Source organism: Bactrocera dorsalis, unplaced genomic scaffold, assembly GCF_023373825.1.
Source record: "Bactrocera dorsalis isolate Fly_Bdor unplaced genomic scaffold, ASM2337382v1 BdCtg177, whole genome shotgun sequence".
Taxonomy (NCBI): domain Eukaryota; kingdom Metazoa; phylum Arthropoda; class Insecta; order Diptera; family Tephritidae; genus Bactrocera; species Bactrocera dorsalis.
This window is the reverse complement of record NW_026038228.1, coordinates 620-27254: the sequence shown is the minus strand read 5'-3', so window position 1 is coordinate 27254 and position 26635 is coordinate 620. Positions and strand designations below refer to the sequence as shown.

Below are 26635 nucleotides of genomic sequence, written 5' to 3'. Positions count from 1 at the left end.
TGTCGTTACGGCTATATGACAACTCCAATAACCTCAAAAAGCCTAATTAGCAAAAATATGTATAGTGCATATTTTTACGCAACTTGGCATCGATTTCTTAATGCATATGTACTACAAAATCGATTCTACACCTTAATATAAAATTGTGAAATTTTTCCAAATACAATGTCGTTATGGCTATATGACAACTTCAATAACCTCAAAACGGTTAATAAGCTTAAATATATATAGTTCATATTTTTACGCAACTTGGTATAGATTGCTTAGTGCATATGTACTAAAAAATCGATTCTACACCTTAATATAAGATTGTGAAATTTTTCCAAATACACTGTCGTTACGGCTATATGACATCTCCAAAAACCTCAAAACAGCTAATTAGCATAAATATATATAGTTCATATTTTTACGCAACTTGGTATCGATTGCTTAGTGTATGTGTGCTAAAAAATGGATTCTACACCTTAATATAAGATTGTGAAATTTTTCCAAATACACTGTCGTTATGGCTATATGACAACTCCAATAACCTCAAAACGGTTAATTAGCATAAATATGTACAGTTCATATTTTTACGCAACTTGGTATCGACTACTTACTGCATATGTAATTCAAAATCGATTCTACACCTTAATATTTATAAGATTGTCAAACATTTCCAAATACACTGTCGCTATGGCTATATGACAACTCCAATAACCCCAAAACGGTTAATTAGCATAAATATGTATAGTTCATATTTTTACGCAACTTGGTATCGATTGCTTAGTGCATATGTACTAAAAAATCGATTCTACACCTTAATATAAGATTGTGAAATTTTTCCAAATTTACTGTCGTTATGGCTATATGATAACTCCAAAAACCTCAAAACGGTTAATTAGCATAAATATGTATAGTTCATATTTTTACGCAACTTGGTATCGATTGCTTAATGTATATGTACTAAAAAATGGATTCTACACCTTAATATAAGATTGTGAAATTTTTCCAAATACACTGTAGTTATGGCTATATGACAACTCCAATAACCTCAAAACGGTTAATTAGCATAAATATATATAGTTCATATTTTTACGCAACTTGGTATCGAGTGCTTAATGTATATGTACTAAAAAATGGATTCTACACCTTAATATAAGATTGTGAAATTTTTCCAAATACACTGTCGTTATGGCTATATGACAACTCCAATAACCTCAAAACGGTTAATTAGCATAAATATGTACAGTTCATATTTTTACGCAACTTGGTATCGACTACTTACTGCATATGTAATTCAAAATCGATTCTACACCTTAATATTTATAAGATTGTCAAACATTTCCAAATACACTGTCGCTATGGCTATATGACAACTCCAATAACCCCAAAACGGTTAATTAGCATAAATATGTATAGTTCATATTTTTACGCAACTTGGTATCGATTGCTTAGTGCATATGGACTAAAAAATCGATTCTACACCTTAATATAAGATTGTGAAATTTTTCCAAATACACTGTCGTTACGGCTATATGACATCTCCAAAAACCTCAAAACAGCTAATTAGCATAAATATATATAGTTCATATTTTTACGCAACTTGGTATCGATTGCTTAGTGTATGTGTGCTAAAAAATGGATTCTACACCTTAATATAAGATTGTGAAATTTTTCCAAATACACTGTAGTTATGGCTATATGACAACTCCAATAACCTCAAAACGGTTAATTAGCATAAATATATATAGTTCATATTTTTACGCAACTTGGTATCGAGTGCTTAATGTATATGTACTAAAAAATGGATTCTACACCTTAATATAAGATTGTGAAATTTTTCCAAATACACTGTCGTTATGGCTATATGACAACTCCAATAACCTCAAAACGGTTAATTAGCATAAATATGTACAGTTCATATTTTTACGCAACTTGGTATCGACTACTTACTGCATATGTAATTCAAAATCGATTCTACACCTTAATGTTTATAAGATTGTCAAACATTTCCAAATACACTGTCGCTATGGCTATATGACAACTCCAATAACCCCAAAACGGTTAATTAGCATAAATATGTATAGTTCATATTTTTACGCAACTTGGTATCGATTTCTTAGTGCATATGTACTAAAAAATCGATTCTACACCTTAATATAAGATTGTGAAATTTTTCCAAATTTACTGTCGTTATGGCTATATGATAACTCCAAAAACCTCAAAACGGTTAATTAGCATAAATATATATAGTTCATATTTTTACGCAACTTGGTATCGAGTGATTAATGCATCTGTACTAAAAAATCGATTCTACATCTTAATATAAGATTGTGAAATTTTTCCAAATACACTGTCGTTATGGCTATATCAGAGAACGTATATTTACAGAGAAGGTCCAACAACGGACCAGCGTGTGAACTGTCAAAAGCTAACAAAATGCGATGAGCGTGTTTCACCACAGCTAGCTCAGAAGGAGAAATTTTAACAGTGCCCAGAGAACAAAGTTGAGCCAGAGAAAGCATTGAATGAAAAATATACTCAGAGACTTACTTCGATTTTACAGCGGCATGCCGGCCGGCCGGCTTATATTATATTTTTATGCGTTTATGTGCAATTAAGTATGTAAATATATGAATTGATTTGAAAACTATTTTTCACAAATTGATTACTTTTTAATTATATCCTATGCTTGATATAGTAGACATGTATACGTACATATGTATGTACATTTGATATGCGTATAATATGTACATACATATACGTTTCTGTGTAAAACACTATAATAATATATGAAAAAACTAGTAATATATGTATATGTATGTACATAAATCATACTTTTTATAATTTAAATATGATATATATATATATGTGTGCGCTTTATGTGTTGCACATTATACGTTTATAAACAAGCACAATGTGCACGCACTAATCTATATGTAAATATATACATACAGGGTAGGCCATTTAAAGTTGACCCATTTGTTTCTAAAAAAAAAGAACAAAAGAAAACAATGTTTATTGTTCATTTCAAAAATAATTTATTTTGGTCCAAGGGGATTTGTTTCAGCTAATATTTAAAAATTAGATCGCGTAAATGGGCACCTTTAGCTTTGACAGCTAAATGCACTCTTTTTTGGACATTTTCCATGACTTTGGCCAATGTTTCGGATGATATGGCGGCTGTTTCACGTCGAATGTTGGCTTTCAGTTGAGCTAAGGTCTTTGGCTTATTAGCGTATACCTTGGATTTCAAATAACCCCACAAATAAAAGTCTGGTGGCGTCAAATCTGGTGATCTCGGTGGCCAGTCAACATCACCATTTTTCGATATCAATCGCCCGGGGAAAAATGGTCGCAATAAATTGATTGTTGGTCGAGCTGTATGGCATGTAGCCCCGTCCTGTTGAAACCAGAAGTTATCCATGTCATTTTCGCGAATAATGGGTATCACAAAATCCGTTATCATGGCTCGATAACGCTCACCATTGACTGTTGTCGTGGCTCCATCATCGTCTTCGAAAAAATACGGTCCGACGATCATATTCGCGCAAACACCGCACCAAACTGTTACTTTTTGGTCGTAAAGAGGCTGTTCTTCAATTAATTGAGGATTTTCGGTGGCATAAAATCGGCAATTTTGCTTGTTTACGCCTCCATTCAACGAGAAATGTGCCTCGTCTGACATGATGAGTTTTCGCCAAAAGTCAAGTTCGTTTTCAGCCATTTCGATGGCCCATTTGCCAAAATTAAGGCGTCGCGGATAATCAGCTGGGTTTAGTTTTTGTGCCATTTGAATTTTATATGGAAACATCTTCAAATCTTTATGAATTATGCGTCGGAGAGTGGTGCGAGAGATGTCTAATTCCTGAGAGCGGCGATAACTCGATGTCAATGGAGTCTCCTCAATACTGGCTCGTACAGCTTCGATATTTTCATCAGAACGTCTTGTGCGTTGTCTGGATGCATGACTGGCATTACTGAGATTACCGGTGTTCACAAATTTTGCGTATAAAGACTTAATTGTGTTCTTAACTGGAGCACTTTTCACTTTATTTTTTTTGCGAAACGCACGTTGAGTTAACACAATTGAAAAGTTATTTTGAATATAAAGCTGAACAATTTCAGCGCGTTCTTTTGGAGTGTACTGTTCCATGGTATAAATTGTCTTCGAATGACGCTGCTAACGCGGTATGACATTAGCCGATTTGTCAGCGTTGTTAAAAGTTACAGCGTTGCCAGATGGGTCAACTTTAAATGGCCTACCCTGTATATGTACATGTACATATTGCCGAGCAAATAATGTATACACAAATCTTCATACATACATACATGGGCATACACATGTAAATATGTCACCAACAAAAGACAACAATCGTCTCGAAAAGCATCAGCAGCGTCACAATTCAATATAGCAGCAAAATAGCCAATGCCTAAATTTATAGTACAATACGCAACAACAACATTTTCATTCATGAACGCAAGCGTACTTTCAACAGGCACACTTTCTTCATTCATAAAAGCAAACACCATTGCGTCTCCCCGATCATGGCTTTGCCGACAAGCGTCTTTTCGCGACGATGGCAAAAGCTAAAAATCATAAATTGAACAATTTCTGATATTTGTACTGATGGAAAACTGACAACCCCGCAAACTCGCGAAACACAGAAAGGAGTGACAAAAAGTGGCTACAAAGTTCTCGTCGATTTAAAATATTTGCCAAATCTAAAATATTTTTCCGTGGCTCGCAAAAATCTGCGTCGATATGTATGCAAGCTCATACATCTTCATACATATTTACGCAAGTTTGTTGGCGAAGCTGTTGTAGAGGCAAGGGAAGCGGCGACGGTTGGCGTTCGCTCGTTTGTTTTTTCGGCACAGCTTGGACAATAACACAATGTTGTGACGCCTATTCGTCGCGTCAGTCGTTCGACACATTGACTCTTCGACAAAACGTGAGCTTCGGCCATTGATTTTCGTGACAACGGAGATATGTTTTTGTACACGCATGTGCACTTTCATAAGTATATGATCTGTTGGCTTTTTTCCATTTACGCATGCCACGTTGTATATGAATAAGGGTTGATTTCGCACTTGCCCATATGCGATATCTGCATGTATCTATGTATGTAAGTTTAAACAAATCTAAGTCAAGGTTATTGTTTTCAGAATATACTTATATGCAAATTTTATTGATTCATTGTTATTTAAAATTAACATTTTAAAGATTTTTTATAAAATGTATAAGCAAGTTTAAAATGTTAAAAAAATTATAATGCAGAATTACGAAATTATCCATTTGAAATGGAAATTTCTCACACGACTTAATATATAAAAAAAGTCATTGAATTTCACTTGCTTTTTTAAAAACAAATGTTGCACTTAAACAAGATGGAAACAACATTTGTGTTTAAAAAAGCTTAGCTCAGTTGCAAAGCTGAAAAAAGAGAAAAATAAGAAGAAAAAAGTACCTGAAAATACAACAAGATAAACCTGAAAATAGAAGAAAACGCTGAAAATAAAAAAACCTCTAAATAGAATAAATTGCTAAATATTAAAAAAAGTAAATATGTATTTTCAATGAATTCATTACTCACCCAAAAGGAAGATGTTCTTAAATCAAACGGTATTGACTTGCAACTTACTTAAGTTTTTTTGTTTAGCATCGCGCTTCCGATGTCGTTCATTATTCTTCTTTTACTAACCATTTCGAGTTTTTGAATAACAGTACCGTTACCAAGTATTCTAACAACTTAATTTTATGAGTAAAACACTCATCGGTTGGGTCAAACCACTCAGGAAAAACATTTTCCGTTTTTTCTTTAATTGCGGACAACATCAGACTACGAACATTTGAACAATAAGCATATTTGTTGAAAAGGTTGACGTACCACATCATCTGCAGTCGACACACTTCGAAGACCCTATCACTTGGATTGACTAGCCTTAAATCCGCGTCATCCTTATAATTTTTCGCTTTGATTAGGGCCTCCGAATAAAGCGATAAATCACTTTGTGTCTTCGTCATTGCCATAGCGCATTTTTTGCAATAAATTTTACACAAAATTTTCTGGTAAATACCATAGCCTGTATAATACCGCTTGATCTGGACGTCAGCTGTGTCGTCCTCTTCAACAAAGTTTTCGTCTGGAATAATAAACGATTCCAGGTCGAGTTGCTCAGATTCATGTTCGACTCCCTCTACTTCGAGATGACGATCTTCGGGGCCTAAGTTCCAGTCTAAATTTATATCGACATCATCCTCACAATTAGCCCCCTTATCTTGAAAATTTTGCCTCAAACTTTTCATCGAAATTAAACGAGCTTCTATATACTGTATCTCATTGGCAGACGGATGGGTATTGATACCCTGGCTAGCCCGGACCCTATAAAAAAAATTTTCCAACGCGTCTTGATTCAGTTTCCCAAGCAATATAAAACTTAATTCCTTTTGTTCCCTGAATAATTCTTGGCTCAACTGAATCATTCCAACAATTGTGGAACAGAACCCACCTATACACTTACTGTAAGCCATGTTCGGAAGTTTTAATGATTTCAAATACTTAATATAATCAAAGAGGCGTTGGACCTTCCCGGAGTCGTTTTTCAATAGCGGACATTTTAAGGGATTTTTTGAAACAAAATTCTTGCAGTCTAGATCATCGAATAGATCATTCATTTTTTTAACAAATAGCTGCGTAGGCTTTGCACATTTTAATACATATTCGTCGGAGCCGAATAAATTTTGGCTATCGGTCATTTCTATGCCAGCCGCAACCGAATTGCTCAGAACTTGGGTTGCACGTTTTACGGACATTTTTTCGAAACAACTAGGATATACGTGGGCCTCTGTGAGTTTTGGACATATCTTGAAACATGTATTGTCCTGATCGATCGAGTAAAGTTTTTTTATAACTTTAAAGCTGGCTATTCCATCTGGGGTTGAAATATCATATTTCATAAATGTGTTTCGGACGGACTTAATAAGATGGCAATAGTCATATAAACAATATATCTTGGAATCTTCGTGCAAATAAAAAGGGTTTTCTTCAGAAATAGCTAAAGAATTCATAACTGCAATATTAGAGGGCCCTTGATCACAGACTAAAGCTTTTACGTTTAGACCAATTGACTTTAGTGCTGTGATGTTCTTATTCAAAATTTCTTTTAATTTGAATGTAGGAAGTCCATTTTTGGAAATATAATATGAAAACACATATTTCCAATTGGAACTCAACCCTTTTATCATGAAAAAACAACACTTACTACCTAATTTCATTTCACGATGGCCTTCCCCATAATCCACAAACCCGTCAATAACATCTCTAACTCTATTGTATGTTAGGTCGGTCTTAATTGATATTTCATCAAATAATAGAACGCAATTTCGCTCTAAAACGGACATTTTTTTTGTAATTTTTTCTAAATTTCCCAAGACATTGGCATCGAACCCAGGGACAACATACTTTATGGGGCGCCATCGCAAAAGAGAGCTCTTGCTTGGTAAAGCGAAACCTAAATCGTCACGCATAAAATTATAGGATTTATTGGACATGTAATTAATATTTTGTGCCAATGCCCTTTCTTCGTCACTGAAAGTAGTGCGCTTCGTGACGATCATCCTAGCGAATGTTACAGCATCTTTGCTTGAATTTACATCCGCAACTATTGCACATTTACTAAGGTCTTGATACCTTTTTTCCAAGTCTTTAATTATACCCTCTAACTCTTTGATTTTATTATTCAATTTAAGCGCATTACTTTGATAGTAACGTGCCGATCGAGCAAATCGTTCACGACTATCTAATGCATAACCTACGTCGTTATTTTGGGGTTCTAATTCTAATCTCCTTTCTTCTAAAATTGAATATTCTTCGAATTCCCTCAAAGTTATGTCGTCCTTCTCTTCTTTACTGCCTACAGCTACCTTATGACGACCATAAGTATTAGAAACGGGCGGGCACACCCAACTAGAGTCAGCACTAGATGAGCTACGACTTAGTGCTGAACCTAATCTGAAACAGGGAAAAGCCCCAGGCAATAGTTTGAATTTGGTAACGTACTGCGAATCGAAATGGCTTCGACAAATAAAAAGACTATCGGAAGGTGACACAACTAAGTTGCAAGCCTTTGCCCAACTTTCCCGAACATCTTTCTCTTTCGGAAATTTGTACAGCGTTTTCTGCTTGTTAACGCAATTAGAAATGCAGCATCTTCGAATCGACAATGGAACCGTCCACAAATGCTTAGGGGGTTCGTCATATCCTATTTATGTACATAAAAAAAATTTAAATAAATTGTAAAATATACGTATATATAAAATTAATTAAAATTTAAATATAATTTTAAAGATAAGAAATTGTATATAAAAACTGTGGACTGCATGTCCACTAATATTTATGTTTAAATATATAACTATAATATCTATGTAACGCGGTCGCGCTGCCATCCATGCAGCACCGTTGTTAAACGCAAACGCGAAAACAATTTTGATTTTTTTTAGCTTTTTCAACGAGAGAAAGCTTAACTTGTATATTGAACATGAAATGCATTGTCATACAAAACAATGTTTGTAAATGTACGCATATGAAAACAAACCCAAGGTCACACAACATATGTATGTTAAAATAATAGGTAACATACATACACACATGCATGCGCGGATCCACGGGCCCCTGCACACATGCACATAAATTTAATAATATTATCATATTCTTTATATGTATGTCTAGAAAAATATTTATTTTTATTTAATTTTAAATGAGTTAAGCCCCATATACGATCCCGTTCAACGCGATTGCAAACCCCCACAAACCATCTTCGTCATTGGAGTCTCGCCGATATTTAGTTTAATGACTTTGTCAAATATTTCGTGACTAAAATATCAATTTATCGTTTTAAATAAAATTGTTATGAAAAAAAACCAATAAGTTCTTTTTAACTAAAACATGGCGTGTAATCTAAAGAAAATGTGTATAATTTAAACAATTTATAAATTTTAGTTGCATCATAACTAATGAATTTAAAACACTTATATTATTATGTACACTTATGTATGTATGTATGTTAATATGCATGTACGTACATACATACATATATCGCTCATTTACGTGAACACAGGATTTTTATATCGAACACGAGATATTTCAGGGCATCAAAATTTCTTTATATTTTTCACAAACAACGTTTATGCCAAATAAAATATTTTACTACACTTCACTAGTTTATTCAATAAATTTATGCTGTTTTCCATATTCTTAAAAACAACTTATGTATGACACTTTTCATATAAATGAGCGATATGTACATACTTATACATATGTATATATGTATTTACAAATTAAAACTCATGCACTTTTTAAATTTAAAAAAACATCACTTACCAAGATTGAGAGTGGGCACAGCATGTGCCTTCAACTTTTTCACACCCACAGCACTTTGTTCAAAGTGCTTAAAGCATACAAATGCATTGCGGGTGGGTAAATCCTGCGTTGGTGGGATTCATAAATTCTCCACCCACTTCAGGAACTCCTCCTCTATTTTAGGGAATGAGAAGAATCTTCCGGAAGATTCTGTCTCACACTCGCGAACGCGACACTTCCTTACATTAGCCATTTTAATGAAAATTATATAAAAACTATTAAAAACACTTAAAAAACGATTTGGCGACCGAGCTAAACTTCTCTCAACAAAATTCTATCAGAACTAAAATTCCGTTGACGATTTCTTTTTCAACTTTCATTTTTGGCGCAATTTCCCCACCCAAATATGTATATTAGGATTAGAAGAAAACCAAATACTTGCATATATATATGTACATACATACATAGAATACAAGAACTTTTCCACCAACCAGAAAACACCTGCATATAAAAAAATGTATATGTTTATATTAGCTTTAACGTACATTGGCTCTCTTTTATATATATTAACATATTTTTCTCATTGGCTCTAACAACTCTCAGTTCTGTTATTGACATCAGGGGCAATGAAAAGTGGTGAAACACGCTAATAATTTTCTGTGGTGAAACACGCTCATCCAAAACAGTAAATGTCCCAAAATTGAAATATCCCCCAATTTGGCAACGCGGTGGACCTTCTCTGTAAATATACGTTCTCTGGCTATATGACATCTCCAATAACCTCAAGACGGCTAATTTGCATAAATATGTATAGTTCATATTTTTACGCAACTTGGTATAGATTGCTTAGTGCATATGTACTAAAAAATGGATTTTACGCCTTAATATAAGATTGTGAAATTTTTCCAAATACACTGTCGTTATGGCTATATTACAACTCCAATAACCTCAAAACGGTTAATTAGCATAAATATGTATAGTTCATATTTTTACGCAACTTGGTATAGATTGCTTAGTGCATATGTACTTAAAAAATGGATTCTACATCTTAATATAAGATTGTGAAATTTTTCCAAATACACTGTCGTTATGGCTATATGACAACTCCAATAACCTCAAAACAGCTAATTAACATAAAATGGATTCTACATCTTAATATAAGATTGTGAAATTTTTCCAAATACACTGTCATTATGGCTATATTACAACTCCAATAACCTCAAAACGGTTAATTAGCATAAATATGTATAGTTCATATTTTTACGCAACTTGGTATAGATTGCTTAGTGCATATGTACTAAAAAATCGATTCTACGCCTTAATATAAGATTGTGAAATTTTTCCAAATACACTGTCGTTATGGCTATATGACATCTCCAAGAACCTCAAAACAGCTAATTAGCATAAATATGTATAGTTCATATTTTTACGCAACTTGGGATCGGTTACTTAGTGCATATGTACTAAAAAATCGATTCTACACCTTAATATAAGATTGCGAAATTTTTCCAAACGCACTGTCGTTATGGCTATATGACATCTCCAATAACCTCAAAATGGCTAATAAGCATAAATATGTATAGTTCATATTTTTACGCAACTTGGGATCGGTTACTTAGTGCATACGTACTAAAAAATCGATTCTACGCCTTAATGTAATATTGTGAAATTTTTCCAAATACACTGTCGTTACGGCTATATGACAACTCCAATAAATTCAAAAAGCCTAATTAGCATAAATATGTATAGTTCATATTTTTACGCAACTTGGTATCGATTGCTTAATGTATATGTACTAAAAAATGGATTCTTCACCTTAATATAAGATTGTGAAATTTTTCCAAATACACTGTCGTTATGGCTATATGATAACTCCAATAACCTCAAAACGGTTAATTAGCATAAATATGTATAGTTCATATTTTTGCGCAGCTTGGTATCGGCTACTTAGTGCATATGTACTAAAAAATGGATTCTTCACCTTAATATAAGATTGTGAAATTTTTCCAAATACACTGTCGTTACGGCTATATGACAACTCCAATAAATTCAAAAAGCCTAATTAGCATAAATATGTATAGTTCATATTTTTACGCAACTTGGTATCGATTGCTTAATGTATATGTACTAAAAAATGGATTCTACACCTTAATATAACATTGTGAAATTTTTCCAAATACACTATCGTCACGGCTATATGACATCTCCAATAACCTTAAAACGGCTAATTTGCATATATATGTATAGTTCATATTTTTACGCAACGTGGTATCGATTACTTAGTGCATATGTACTAAAAAATCGATTCTACACTGTTGACGAAATAAATTGAAAGCCGACGATGTTTGTTCAACGATGTTTATTCAACGACAGTTTATTAGCAATTAATTTTGTATAGACAGAGTTTCGGTATTCAATAAAATAGAAAAGTACTGACTTAGAATATTCGAACATACGAGTGTTGCCAGAGTTTATATTATATATTCAACACTCCTCCTCAACAATTGTATGTTTTACATATTTACACAAATATTTCTTTATTACTATTTTAGCCCCAAGATCTCTGTAAATTTACAATGATTAACCTTTTTTAAATTTTTCGTTAATACATCAGCTACCATAGCATTACTTGGACAATACTTTAATTCAATTTCATTATTATTGTAAACATCTCTTATATGATGAAATTTAATGTCTCTGTGCTTACTACGAGCATGATAAACGGGATTTTTTACTAAGCTCATCGCGCTCAAATTGTCACCGTTGATCACGATCGAACCACCCTTATCGTACATTTGCATTTCTGTCCACAACTTATTTAAATAAACAGATTCTTTCGCTGCTGCCGAGAGCGCCATATACTCGGCTTCCGTGCTGCTCAAAGCCACTGTTGGTTGCTTTCTAGACTCCCAACTAAAAACGCTGCCACCAAAGAAAAATGCATAGCCTGTATATGACTTGCGGTCTTTTGTTTTCAAAAAATATACAAACACCGACCTCGATTTATCGTCTATAAAGGTCAGAAAATATCGTGACCCACCGTGCGATTGCGTACTAAACGGACCACAAACATCCGAATGCACCAAGTCTAAAATTTTTTTTGCACGATTTTCTGAAGCCACAAACGGTTGAGAGCATAGGCCTAACTATAATATGCATATGCAGCCGTATGTTACTGTCAAAAAATTAACGAAAAGCCTGTTAAATGCATAAGGAACGGAGAGTAGACTTTTGAATGACTATAATGTGCTTACATGCAGAAGAGAAAATGGTCAATAAACAATTCGTGTTTTGATTTTATATTTCGTCTGGATTTTGCAAAAATGACTAGAAAATTAAAATATTTAAAAACAATTAAAATGCTTACTTCTCTGTTAGACGGAATATGCATATTAACAAAAATTAGTGAAATTAAAAAGAAGAGTTCGGTCATGTTCAGTGAGGGAAATAAACAGGAAGAGAGGTAGGATGGTTTTGTTGTACGATTCCTAGAAATGAAGGGGATTGACCACATATATTTTTTTATATACACGCGATGGAAATAAAATGCATCTTTTCTGTCGTAAAAACATTTCTTTTTTCAGTATTTTCGACTAAACTTTGTATAAAATATTCGCCGTCCTACATCTTCAAATTCAAAATGATGTATCTGTTGACAAAAAGCGAAAACAGCTGATTCCGTACGGAACATGCGATCAGTTTCGCATTTTGCTTAAGCAAATGACGTTTGACAAAACTTAACGAAACTTGATGTTATGCACATTATAGTTGCAACATACAATTTGTGTGTATTCGGACAGTTGCTTACGCTGGCTTAAGCTAGCTTATTCACATTATAGTTAGCCCTCATATTTTGCTCTTAACGCATGACACACACACAATATCGTTTGCATTTGATACCGAATCTATTCCATTCACAATGTTTTTATTTGAAAGTTCACTTAGGCTTCGAAAATTAATATGCCCATATCTATTATGCCACATTACAGTATTTTCGGCTCTAGTTAAATTACACGACTGTATTTTGTCTCGTATTACATACAAACTATTTTCTTTATTTGCTTTAAATATAATAGAATTGTCTTCTTTATCTCGCACTACTGCACAACCATTTTCGAATGTTGCTTTAAACCCTTTCTCATCAATTTTTGGTATTGATATAAAGTTCATTTGCAAATCTGGTACATACAAACATTTCGTCAGTTTAAAATTCCAACCAGACGTTTTTACAACAACGTCGCCAATGCCTTTGGCATCAACGGAGTATTTTCCTGCTAATTCTATTCTTTCGCTATGCTCGTTCATTCGCACAAATAAGTGTTCATCTGTACACATATGCGACGTCGCGCCGCTGTCGATACACCAAACGTTAGAATTCTGCTGCTGCCGCTTTGCCTCCGCAAAAATTGCTAACGATTTCTCCTTTGCCTTCTCTTCTCTGCACTGTGCCGCATAATGCCGCTTCTTACCGCAGTTGAAGCATTTGAAGTTGCGCTTCGCTTTGCTCCTACTGTGTTCGGTTTGCGCACTCGTTCTTTCTCCATCGCTGCGATTGTTACTAAGCGTTTTGGTTTCGTTGTATTTCTTTGAAATTGCGCGTGCAGCGCATGCTTGTGTGTTTTCGAAACCGTTATGGCTCGCGTCTGTACAGTTGTCTCTGCGACGCTCGCCTTCTTCCGTTACTTTTATTTTCAACGCGTCCAATTTTGGCAAATTATCCCTTGCTTCCAATGCTACTACAAAGTTCTCGTAACTTCCAGGTAAGCTTGCCAACAGCATGATTACCAATAGCTCTTCTTGTAACTCGATGGTTACTTCTGCCAACTCGTCGACAATTTTTGAAAATGTATTCATATGCTCGCGCACATCTTCGCCCTCAGACATTCGTAGACCAATCAGCCTCTTAAACAGTGAGACTTTTCGTACGGGACCACTTGATTTGTTTAAATCTTTTAGCGCTCTCCACACTTGTGGCGCTGTTGTACACTTTTTTATGTGATTAAGGCTGGTTGCTTTTACACACAACATTATAGTTGCGATCGCTTTATTGTTTTTCACCAACCATTCTGCCCTATTCTCCGCTGTTTCCTTTAACTCTTCGGAAACCACTGGCCACAAATCTTGATGCACAAGAACACTACGCATTTGCAGACACCAAGTGTCATAATTGCAAGCGTCTAGTTTTTCGATGTTGAAATTCATTTTTTCAGTCATTACTACACCTACGATTTTTCGCAAAAAACTGTTCACGGTTTGCTTAATTTATTTCACGGCACTATCTGTAACGTTTTACAATTATCCGCGTTGTTACTGCCCAGCCTGCGTTTGGCCTGGGCCCATAACCTGTTGACGAAATAAATTGAAAGCCGACGATGTTTGTTCAACGATGTTTATTCAACGACAGTTTATTAGCAATTAATTTTGTATAGACAGAGTTTCGGTATTCAATAAAATAGAAAAGTACTGACTTAGAATATTCGAACATACGAGTGTTGCCAGAGTTTATATTATATATTCAACATACACCTTAATATAAGATTGTGAAATTTTTCCAAATACACTGTCGTTATGGCTATATGACAACTCCAATAACCTCAAAACACCTAATTAGCATCAATATGTATAGTTCATATTTTTACGCAGCTTGGTATCGGCTACTAAGTGCATATGTACTAAAAAATGGATTCTTCACCTTAATATAAGATTGTGAAATTTTTCCAAATACACTGTCGTTACGGCTATATGACAACTCCAATAAATTCAAAAAGCCTAATTAGCATAAATATGTATAGTTCATATTTTTACGCAACTTGGTATCGATTGCTTAATGTATATGTACTAAAAAATCGATTCTACACCTTAATATAACATTGTGAAATTTTTCCATATACACGATCGTCACGGCTATATGACATCTCCAATAACCTTAAAACGGCTAATTTGCATAAATATGTATAATTCATATTTTTACGCAACTTGGTATCGATTGCTTAATGTATATGTACTAAAAAATGGATTCTTCGCCTTAATATAAGATTTTGAAATTTTTCCAAATACACTGTCGTTATGGCTATATGACAACTCCAATAACCTCAAAACGGTTAATTAGCATAAATATGTATAGTTCATATTTTTACGCAGCTTGGTATCGGCTACTTAGTGCATATGTACTAAAAAATGGATTCTTCACCTTAATATAAGATTGTGAAATTTTTCCAAATACACTGTCGTTACGGCTATATGACAACTCCAATAAATTCAAAAAGCCTAATTAGCATAAATATGTATAGTTCATATTTTTACGCAACTTGGTATCGATTGCTTAATGTATATGTACTAAAAAATCGATTCTACACCTTAATATAACATTGTGAAATTTTTCCATATACACTGTCGTTATGGCTATATGACATCTCCAATAACCTCAAAACGGTTAATTAGCATAAATATGTATAGTTCATATTTTTACGCAACTTGGTATCGAGTGCTTAGTGCATCTGTACTAAAAAATCGATTCTACACCTTAATATAAGATTGTGAAATTTTTCCAAATACACTGTCGTTATGGCTATATGACATCTCCAATAACCTCAAAACACCTAATTAGCATCAATATGTATAGTTCATATTTTTACGCAACTTGGTATAGATTGCTTAGTGCATATGTACTTAAAAAATGGATTCTTCACCTTAATATAAGATTGTGAAATTTTTCCAAATACACTGTCGTTACGGCTATATGACATCTCCAATAACCTCAAAACGGTTAATTAGCATAAATATGTATAGTTCATATTTTTACGCAGCTTGGTATCGAGTGCTTAGTGCATCTGTACTAAAAAATCGATTCTGCACCTTAATATAAGATTGTGAAATTTTTCCAAATACACTGTCGTTATGGCTATATGATAACTCCAATAACCTCAAAACGGTTAATTAGTGCATATGTACTAAAAAATGGATTCTTCACCTTAATATAAGATTGTGATATTTTTCCAAATACACTGTCGTTACGGCTATATGACAACTCCAATAAATTCAAAAAGCCTAATTAGCATAAATATGTATAGTTCATATTTTTACGCAACCTGGTATCGATTGCTTAATGTATATGTACTAAAAAATGGATTCTACACCTTAATATAACATTGTGAATTTTTTCCAAATACACTATCGTCACGGCTATATGACATCTCCAATAACCTTAAAACGGCTAATTTGCATATATATGTATAGTTCATATTTTTACGCAACGTGGTATCGATTACTTAGTGCATATGTACTAAAAAATCGATTCTACACCTTAATATAAGATTGTGAAATTTTTCCAAATACACTGTCGTTACGGCTATATGACAACTCCAATAACCTCAAAACGGTTAATTAGCATAAATATGTATAGTTCATATTTTTACGCAGCTTGGTATCGGCTACTAAGTGCATATGTACTAAAAAATGGATTCTTCACCTTAATATAAGATTGTGAAATTTTTCCAAATACACTGTCGTTACGGCTATATGACAACTCCAATAAATTCAAAAAGCCTAATTAGCATAAATATGTATAGTTCATATTTTTACGCAACTTGGTATCGATTGCTTAATGTATATGTACTAAAAAATCGATTCTACACCTTAATATAACATTGTGAAATTTTTCCAAATACACGATCGTCACGGCTATATGACATCTCCAATAACCTTAAAACGGCTAATTTGCATAAATATGTATAATTCATATTTTTACGCAACTTGGTATCGATTGCTTAATGTATATGTACTAAAAAATGGATTCTTCGCCTTAATATAAGATTTTGAAATTTTTCCAAATACACTGTCGTTATGGCTATATGATAACTCCAATAACCTCAAAACGGTTAATTAGCATAAATATGTATAGTTCATATTTTTACGCAGCTTGGTATCGGCTACTTAGTGCATATGTACTAAAAAATGGATTCTTCACCTTAATATAAGATTGTGAAATTTTTCCAAATACACTGTCGTTACGGCTATATGACAACTCCAATAAATTCAAAAAGCCTAATTAGCATAAATATGTATAGTTCATATTTTTACGCAACTTGGTATCGATTGCTTAATGTATATGTACTAAAAAATGGATTCTACACCTTAATATAACATTGTGAAATTTTTCCAAATACACTATCGTTACGGCTATATGACATCTCCAATAACCTTAAAACGGCTAATTTGCATATATATGTATAGTTCATATTTTTACGCAACGTGGTATCGATTGCTTAGTGCATATGTACTAAAAAATCGATTCTACACCTTAATATAAGATTGTGAAATTTTTCCAAATACACTGTCGTTACGGCTATATGACATCTCCAATAACCTCAAAACACCTAATTAGCATCAATATGTATAGTTCATATTTTTACGCAACTTGGTATAGATTGCTTAGTGCATATGTACTTAAAAAATGGATTCTTCACCTTAATATAAGATTGTGAAATTTTTCCAAATACACTGTCGTTACGGCTATATGACATCTCCAATAACCTCAAAACGGTTAATTAGCATAAATATGTATAGTTCATATTTTTACGCAGCTTGGTATCGAGTGCTTAGTGCATCTGTACTAAAAAATCGATTCTGCACCTTAATATAAGATTGTGAAATTTTTCCAAATACACTGTCGTTATGGCTATATGATAACTCCAATAACCTCAAAACGGTTAATTAGCATAAATATGTATAGTTCATATTTTTACGCAGCTTGGTATCGGCTACTTAGTGCATATGTACTAAAAAATGGATTCTTCACCTTAATATAAGATTGTGAAATTTTTCCAAATACACTGTCGTTACGGCTATATGACAACTCCAATAAATTCAAAAAGCCTAATTAGCATAAATATGTATAGTTCATATTTTTACGCAACTTGGTATCGATTACTTAGTGCATATGTACTAAAAAATCGATTCTACACCTTAATATAAGATTGTGAAATTTTTCCAAATACACTGTCGTTACGGCTATATGACATCTCCAATAACCTCAAAACGGTTAATTAGCATAAATATGTATAGTTCATATTTTTACGCAACTTGGTATAGATTGCTTAGTGCATATGTACTTAAAAAATGGATTCTACACCTTAATATAAGATTGTGAAATTTTTCCAAATACACTGTCGTTACGGCTATATGACAACTCCAATAACCTCAAAACGGTTAATTAGCATAAATATGTATAGTTCATATTTTTACGCAGCTTGGTATCGGCTACTTAGTGCATATGTACTAAAAAATGGATTCTACACCTTAATATAAGATTGTGAAATTTTTCCAAATACACTGTCGTTACGGCTATATGACATCTCCAATAACCTCAAAACGGTTAATTAGCATAAATATGTATAGTTCATATTTTTACGCAGCTTGGTATCGGCTACTTAGTGCATATGTACTAAAAAATGGATTCTACACCTTAATATAAGATTGTCAAATTTTTCCAAATACACTGTCGTTACGGCTATATGACAACTCCAATAACCTCAAAACACCTAATTAGCATACATATTTATAGTTCATATTTTTACGCAACTTTGTATAGATTGCTTAGTGCATATGTACTAAAAAATCTATTCTACAACTTAATATAAGATTGTGAAATGTTTCCAAATACACTGTCGTTATGGCTATATGACAACTCCAATAACCTTAAAACGGCTAATTAGCATATATATGTATAGTTCATATTTTTACGCAACTTGGTATAGATTGCTTAGTGCATATGTACTTAAAAAATGGATTCTACACCTTAATATAAGATTGTGAAATTTTTCCAAATACACTGTCGTTATGGCTATGTGACAACTCAAAATGGTTAATTAGCATAAATATGTATAGTTCATATTTTTACGCAACTTGGTATAGATTGCTTAGTGCATATGTACTAAAAAATCGATTCTACACCTTAATATAAGATTGTGAAATTTTTCCAAATACACTGTCGTTATGGCTATATGACAACTCCAATAACCTCAAAACGGTTAATTAGCATAAATATGTATAGTTCATATTTTTACGCAACTTGGTATCGATTGCTTAGTGCATATGTACTAAAAAATGGATTCTACACCTTAATATAAGATTGTGAAATTTTTCCAAATACACTGTCGTTATGGCTATATGATAACTCCAAAAACCTTAAAACGGCTAATTAGCATATATATGTATAGTTCATATTTTTACGCAACTTGGTATAGATTGCTTAGTGCATCTGTACTAAAAGATCGATTCTACACCTTAATATAAGATTGTGAAATTTTTCCAAATGAACTGTCGTTATGGCTATATGACAACTCCAATAACCTCAATACAGCTAATTAGCATAAATATGTATAGTTCATATTTTTACGCAGCTTGGTATCGAGTGCTTAGTGCATCTGTACTAAAAAATCGATTCTACACCTTAATATAAGATTGTGAAATTTTTCCAAATACACTGTCGTTACGGCTATATGACATCTCCAATAACCTCAAAACGGTTAATTAGCATAAATATGTATAGTTCATATTTTTACGCAACTTGGTATCGATTGCTTAGTGCATGTGTACTAAAATATCGATTCTCCGCCTTAATATAAGATTGTGAAATTTTTCCAAATACACTGTCGTTATGGCTATATGACAACTCCAATAACCTTAAAACGGCTAATTAGCATATATATGTATAGTTCATATTTTTACGCAACTTGGTATAGATTGCTTAGTGCATCTGTACTAAAAGATCGATTCTACACCTTAATATAAGATTGTGAAATTTTTCCAAATACACTGTCGTTATGGCTATATGACAACTCCAATAACCTCAAAACAGCTAATTAGCATAAATATGTATAGTTCATATTTTTACGCAGCTTGGTATCGAGTGCTTAGTGCATCTGTACTAAAAAATCGATTCTACACCTTAATATAAGATTGTGAAATTTTTCCAAATACACTGTCGTTACGGCTATATGACATCTCCAATAACCTCAAAACGGTTAATTAGCATAAATATGTATAGTTCATATTTTTACGCAACTTGGTATCGATTGCTTAGTGCATGTGTACTAAAAAATCGATTCTACACCTTAATATAAGATTGTGAAATTTTTCCAAATACACTGTCGTTATGGCTATATGATAACTCCAAAAACCTTAAAACGGCTAATTAGCATATATATGTATAGTTCATATTTTTACGCAACTTGGTATAGATTGCTTAGTGCATCTGTACTAAAAAATCGATTCTACACCTTAATATAAGATTGTGAAATTTTTCCAAATACACTGTCGTTATGGCTATATGACAACTCCAATAACCTCAATACAGCTAATTAGCATAAATATGTATAGTTCATATTTTTACGCAGCTTGGTATCGAGTGCTTAGTGCATCTGTACTAAAAAATCGATTCTGCACCTTAATATAAGATTGTGAAATTTTTCCAAATACACTGTCGTTATGGCTATATGATAACTCCAAAAACCTTAAAACGGCTAATTAGCATAAATATGTATAGTTCATATTTTTACGCAACTTGGTATAGATTGCTTAGTGCATCTGTACTAAAAGATCGATTCTACACCTTAATATAAGATTGTGAAATTTTTCCAAATACACTGTCGTTATGGCTATATGACAACTCCAAAAACCTCAAAACGGTTAATTAGCATAAATATGTATAGTTCATATTTTTACGCAACTTGGTATCGAGTGCTTAATGTATATGTACTAAAAAATGGATTCTACACCTTAATATAAGATTGTGAAATTTTTCCAAATACACTGTCGTTACGGCTATATGACATCTCCAATAACCTCAAAACGGTTAATTAGCATAAATATGTATAGTTCATATTTTTACGCAACTTGGTATAGATTTTTTTTTTTGTTGAGGAGGAAGCATCGAAAGCCTGGACCCCAGTCAGTGTGGAACTTTAATCCAAACTAAACCTTTTACCGTCCTGTACCGTTCCCCCCGGTACCACCGTCAAGCATTACGTTGGGAGGATGGTTGAGTGACACTCATGCGTACGTGATGGTCAAAATGCATTCAGTTACAAGTTGCATTTACTTGGCCCCACCTCTGTTGGTCTGATAACCCCCCTTGTTCATTGTTCGTCGCCAACCCTTCGCGTCACGTCAATGTTAGTGTGTTTGGGTCGTGGTTGTCCGTTACATTTAACAGCTCTCTTCTCCGCCGCTGTTCGCTGGCACGTTGGGATTTCATAACCCTGGCTGCTACTTCGCAAGCAGCTTTCCACTTCTCTACCGATTCGACCATTTGGCTCACCAAGTTATCGGGAGTTGGGTCTACACCAAACGCATTTTTTAAGCGTTGCCTCTCCTGATTATATTTTGGGCAATAGAAGAATGTGTGTTCCACATTTTCGACGGTATCGCCTCCGCAATAATCACATGTGTCGTTATTTTCGTGCCCGAATCGTTTTAAATATGCTTTGAAGCAGCCATGTCCTGTGAGAATTTGAGTTGGGTGGAAATCTACCTCACCGTGTTGTCTATTTAACCATGGTTCGACATTGGGGATCAGTTGGAATGTCCACCGCCCGTTTCCGCTTTCCTCCCAGCGTTTTTTGCCATTGATCTACTGTCTCTGCCCTTGCTATTTGTTTTAATGTATTGTGCGGTAACCTGTCATTTGTACAGCATTGAATCTCCTTGGCCAGAAGGTCTAAAGGGTGTAAGCCTGCAATAACTAGAGCAGCATCTTCCGATACTGTGCGGAACGCAGAACATACTCTTAGCGCGCAAGTGGCATATATCGAAAAAAGGCCACGGCGATATGATTTTATTTCTAGAGCTTTTCCCCATACCTGGACGCCGTACAGCGCGACTGACTTTAGTACACCAGCTAATAGTCGTCTTCTGTTTTGCTTTGGCCCACGGATATTGAGCATTAGCCGGGTCAAGGCTCTGCACACTTTTGTAGCATTTTCGCCTGTGTACGCTAAGTGTTCCTTAAAGGGCATCCTTGCATCAAGCATGATTCCCAAGTATTTAATTGCCGGTTTTGTCGTGATGCTTACACCCTTTATATTGAACGTGGCAACTTCACGGACTTTTCTGCCAGTAATGAGAACCGCTTCGGTCTTGCTCTCCGCTAGGTTCAGTCCGTTAGTTTCGAGCCAATCGCTTATTAATTGTATTGTTCTGTTGGTTATCGAAACTATATCGTGTATATGTTTTGCTATAACCACAACAGCGATATCGTCTGCGAACCCAATAATATGCACGTTTTTGGGTACTTTTAGTCGCAGCACTCCATCGTACATGACGTTCCATAGTAGCGGCCCAAGAACAGATCCTTGGGGTACTCCACCAGAGACTTTATATTTTTTAGAGCCTTCACTTGTGTTGTAGCTCAAAGTTCTATCCTCGAAATAGCTTACTATTATGTTATAAAGGTATAGAGGCACGGAGAAGCTTTTTAGTGCGCTCAATATCCTGTGCCAGGATGCCGAGTTAAAGGCATTCTTTACATCCAGGGTTACCACCATACAGTACTGTATTGTGCCTCCTTTCCATCTTTTCCCGCTTATAGCTCGTTCAGCCAGGGTCTTTGCTAAATTTACAGCTGCAATTGTGGATCTTGCCTTCCTGAATCCGAATTGGTTGGGTGATAACCCACCGGCATCGTCGATTGCCTTATTTAGCCGTTGGTGTATGATCCGCTCCAGGATCTTTCCAGCGGAGTCTAACATGCAAAGGGGCCGGAAGTGGGACGGTTCGGTCATAGGTTTGTTAGGTTTCGGCAATAGTATCAGGTTTTGCCTTTTCCATATGGTGGGAAAGCGGCCTTCCTGGATGCATGTATTATACATAGTTCGGAAGGGGTCTACGTTTCTATCAATCGCTGTTTTGAACACTATATTCGGAATTCCATCTGGTCCCGGGGCTTTAGATGGATTTAACCGTTTGCATGCTTCTCGGACTTCTTCATTCGAAACAGCCGGGATAACCTGTGTTTGTGGTACTCTCACGATCTCCTGATGGAGTGAGGGTTGGATAGGGAAGAGGACCGAGACAATTCTCTCAATTGTTGAGGGGGAGGTTGGCATTTGCCCGCCAGTGCGGAGTTTCCCCATTACCGTTTTGTAAGCGAGTCCCCAAGCATTGTTTTCGACATCGTCGCACAGTTTAAGGAAGCATTCCTGTTTGCTTTTTTTAATTGCTTGTTTTAGTAGTTTTCTTTTCTCCTCAAAGTGTTTTTGGAGAGTGGTGTATACAGGTGTACCTCGTGACCTTTGGTATACTCGCCTTGCTTGCTGGCATTCTTTACGTAACCTGGCGATCGTCTCATTCCACCAATACACTGGGGAATGGTATTTGCGTCGAGGTAACTTAGACATGGAAGCATCGCATGCACTCTTAATACAGCTCATAATCGAGTGAGCAGCTTCGTTAGCCGACAACAGGTTGTCGAGAGGAGAAGTTAGAATGAAGACTTCTTCAAAAAGGTCTGGGTCGAACGTTGTGGGTCGCCAGTTACTTCTTTTTAGGGTCGGTAAACGCTGTCGTTCGTGTGCGGTATTTATTTCGAATATAATTGCATAGTGATCGCTAAAAGTGTAATGATCACTAATTTCCCAGTGAGATTTGCGAACTAAGCTCGAGTGTACGAACGTTACGTCTATCACAGATTGTCGGCCACCTTTGTTAAATGTGCGTTGGTTGCCAGCATTTAAAAGCTCCAGATCAAGAGAAGCAAAAGCTTCTAGTAAGGTTTTGCCTCTGCTGTTGGTTTTTTTGCATCCCCACTCGATAGCCCAGGCATTAAAGTCACCAGCTATTATAACTTTCGTTTTGCATCTGGCATCGGCCACTAGGTTGTCGATAATACGACGATATTCCTCGTCGTTGAGGCTAGGGGGTAAGTAGCAGCTATATATATTAATATTATTAGATGTTGTTCGGACAAAACAATCTGAAGAGAAGGGTGCTTCCAGTTGCGCATAGTTAGGGTTACATTTCCATATAACCGCTTTATTTTGAGCGTCACTTATCCAGGTTACGCCTTGTCCGATTTTATATGGTTCACTTAGTAGAACCACATCTATTTGCTTTTCGGCAACTGACTGTTTTAGTAAGTCATGAGCCGCTTTACAGTGGTTTGCGTTCAGTTGTAGAAATCTCATGTTATCTGCTGAGCTGCCTTCTTATATACTGGGCACCTGACGCTTCCAGTAAAGTGATCAATTTCCTTTGAACCGGCTTTCAGGCAGAGAAAACATTTTGGCTTGTTGTTGCAGTCCTTTGCCTGGTGCTCCCCTTCGCCACATCTTCTACAGAGTCTGGACCTGTCCTCATTTGTGCAGGTTTTTGCAGTGTGTCCATAATCTAGACATTTAAAGCACCGCTGTGGTTGTCTGTATTCTCGAATACGGCAATTTACCCATCCAACTTTCAGCCTTCTAGTCAGTAGAAGCTGTCTAGCTGCCTCAACTGGGAGTTTAATGAGGGCTGTTTGGGTGTCTCCATAGGACTTTCTTAAGTTCTTAATTGTTGAGATCGGCAGTTCAGTGTTACCTAATTCTCTCCGCAGGGCGTAAAGAACTTCTTCCTTGCTTGTAACCTCATCAATGTCTTTGCACTCCAGTAGGGTCTCCTGGGTCAGCAGTTTAATGTGGGCTTGATCCCCTAGACACTTCTTCATGTTCTCCTGGGAGTCGGTTGGAATCGCAGTTCCGCTTAGTTGTAGCAACATTTCACCATTTTGCGTTTTACGTATCTTAGTGACGTTATTTCCGAATCCGCTGAGCGCTGAGTCGGACTTGATTTTCCTTAGAATTTCCGCATAGGAAAGGTCCCCACTTTTTGAAATTAATATCGCTTGTGGTTTTGTTTTTGGTAATTTTGCTGCTTTCTGGTTGGCTTTCTTTGCTACTACATTCCACTGTTCCTCCATTGGATTATTTGTTGTTGCCTTATTATCAGGCCCTTTTGCTAGCTGCGTACTTAATATTCTTGTTGGCGGCTTTGCCGTGGCTTCGAACATTTGAGAACTTAGTTTTGATTGTTTGAACTGACTAATTAAACATGTTCTTGCTCGTGTTTTTGGCGAATTGATGCATGACCGTTTGTTTTGTTGTAGGGTCTGCTCCTCCCCCATTGGTTCTTCAGTGAGAGTGCTGCGACCTCTTTTCACCTGGGCGATTGGGTGGGTAGCCGACTCTGTAACCTCTGCTACTGCTTGTTTTTGCAGTTGCGAGATCTTATCAATTATGTTACGCATGTGCTGTTTAACATGCCTTTGTTTTTGGCCATGGGTGAGCGCGATTAGCTCTTCTATCAGTATGCCCAGCTCAATAAGTGTGCTCTCTCCTTCGCTCACACTTATTGCATTTTCGCTGCTAGTGGTGCCTTGTATTGGCAGATCGGCTACGCTAGCCTTTTTAGTTGGCATTGTGACGCTATTTAATTCGGTCACATCGTGCGAGACAGTGTTTGTTGGAGTCACTTCTTGTGGAGTTGGTGTAGCAACTTTTAACATCTGAGCGCATTGTCGATCAGGTGATCGGGGGGTCTTATTGCTCCTTGTGAACGGACTATGATCCTCCTTAGTACCAGTAATGGTATGTGCTGCTTTAGGTTTAGCTGACATTTCCTCAGCTATTCCTATAGCAGTCCGCTAGTGCAGCTGTTTCTCGTAAATTCCTCAAGGTGTAATCCCCAAGAATTCCTCTTTGTGTGGATTGTGGGTTGTGGGATCCAAGTAGGTATGTAAAGGGAGAGCTAAGAAAATGCGCTCTTCGCGATTTCCCTTTTGTGCGAAACCTTCTCCCAAATAACTAGATATTTATTAAGTGTTTTAACACTCACCGCTTTTATAGCTTTTTGATGCTCCAATTTCTGTTTTCGTTGAGTTGTTGCGGACACTGTGTGTATTTCCGCGCGCTTAGGAACTAATTTTAAATTATTTCCTACCGAACTTGGTGCCATAAACGGAGCACCAGAAAAACACGTCTCTTCACTAACTCACTTCAACAACAACTACCAACTTGGTATAGATTGCTTAGTGCATCTGTACTAAAAAATCGATTCTACACCTTAATATAAGATTGTGAAATTTTTCCAAATACACTGTCGTTACGGCTATATGACATCTCCAATAACCTCAAAACGGTTAATTAGCATAAATATGTACAGATCATATTTTTACGCAACTTGGTATTGATTGCTTGGTGCATATGGACTAAAAAATGGATTCTACACCTTAATATAAGATTGTGTAATTTTTCCAAATA

At 35.3% G+C, this 26635-nt stretch overlaps 1 protein-coding gene across 1 annotated transcript; it reads right to left on the bottom strand.

The window, feature by feature from the left end:
• Nucleotides 1-24097: 24097 nt before the first annotated feature.
• On the bottom strand, nt 24098-25992 carry LOC125780185 (uncharacterized). Its single transcript, XM_049461957.1, has one exon. The coding sequence runs from the start codon at nt 25990-25992 to the stop codon at nt 24523-24525; it is 1470 nt and encodes a 489-aa protein (XP_049317914.1). The 3' UTR covers nt 24098-24522.
• Nucleotides 25993-26635: the final 643 nt, after the last annotated feature.

Excerpts from the sequence above, each read along its gene's own strand:
- LOC125780185 (XM_049461957.1), bottom strand. The coding sequence starts at position 25,992 with ATGTCAGCTAAACCTAAAGCAGCACATACCATTACTGGTACTAAGGAG.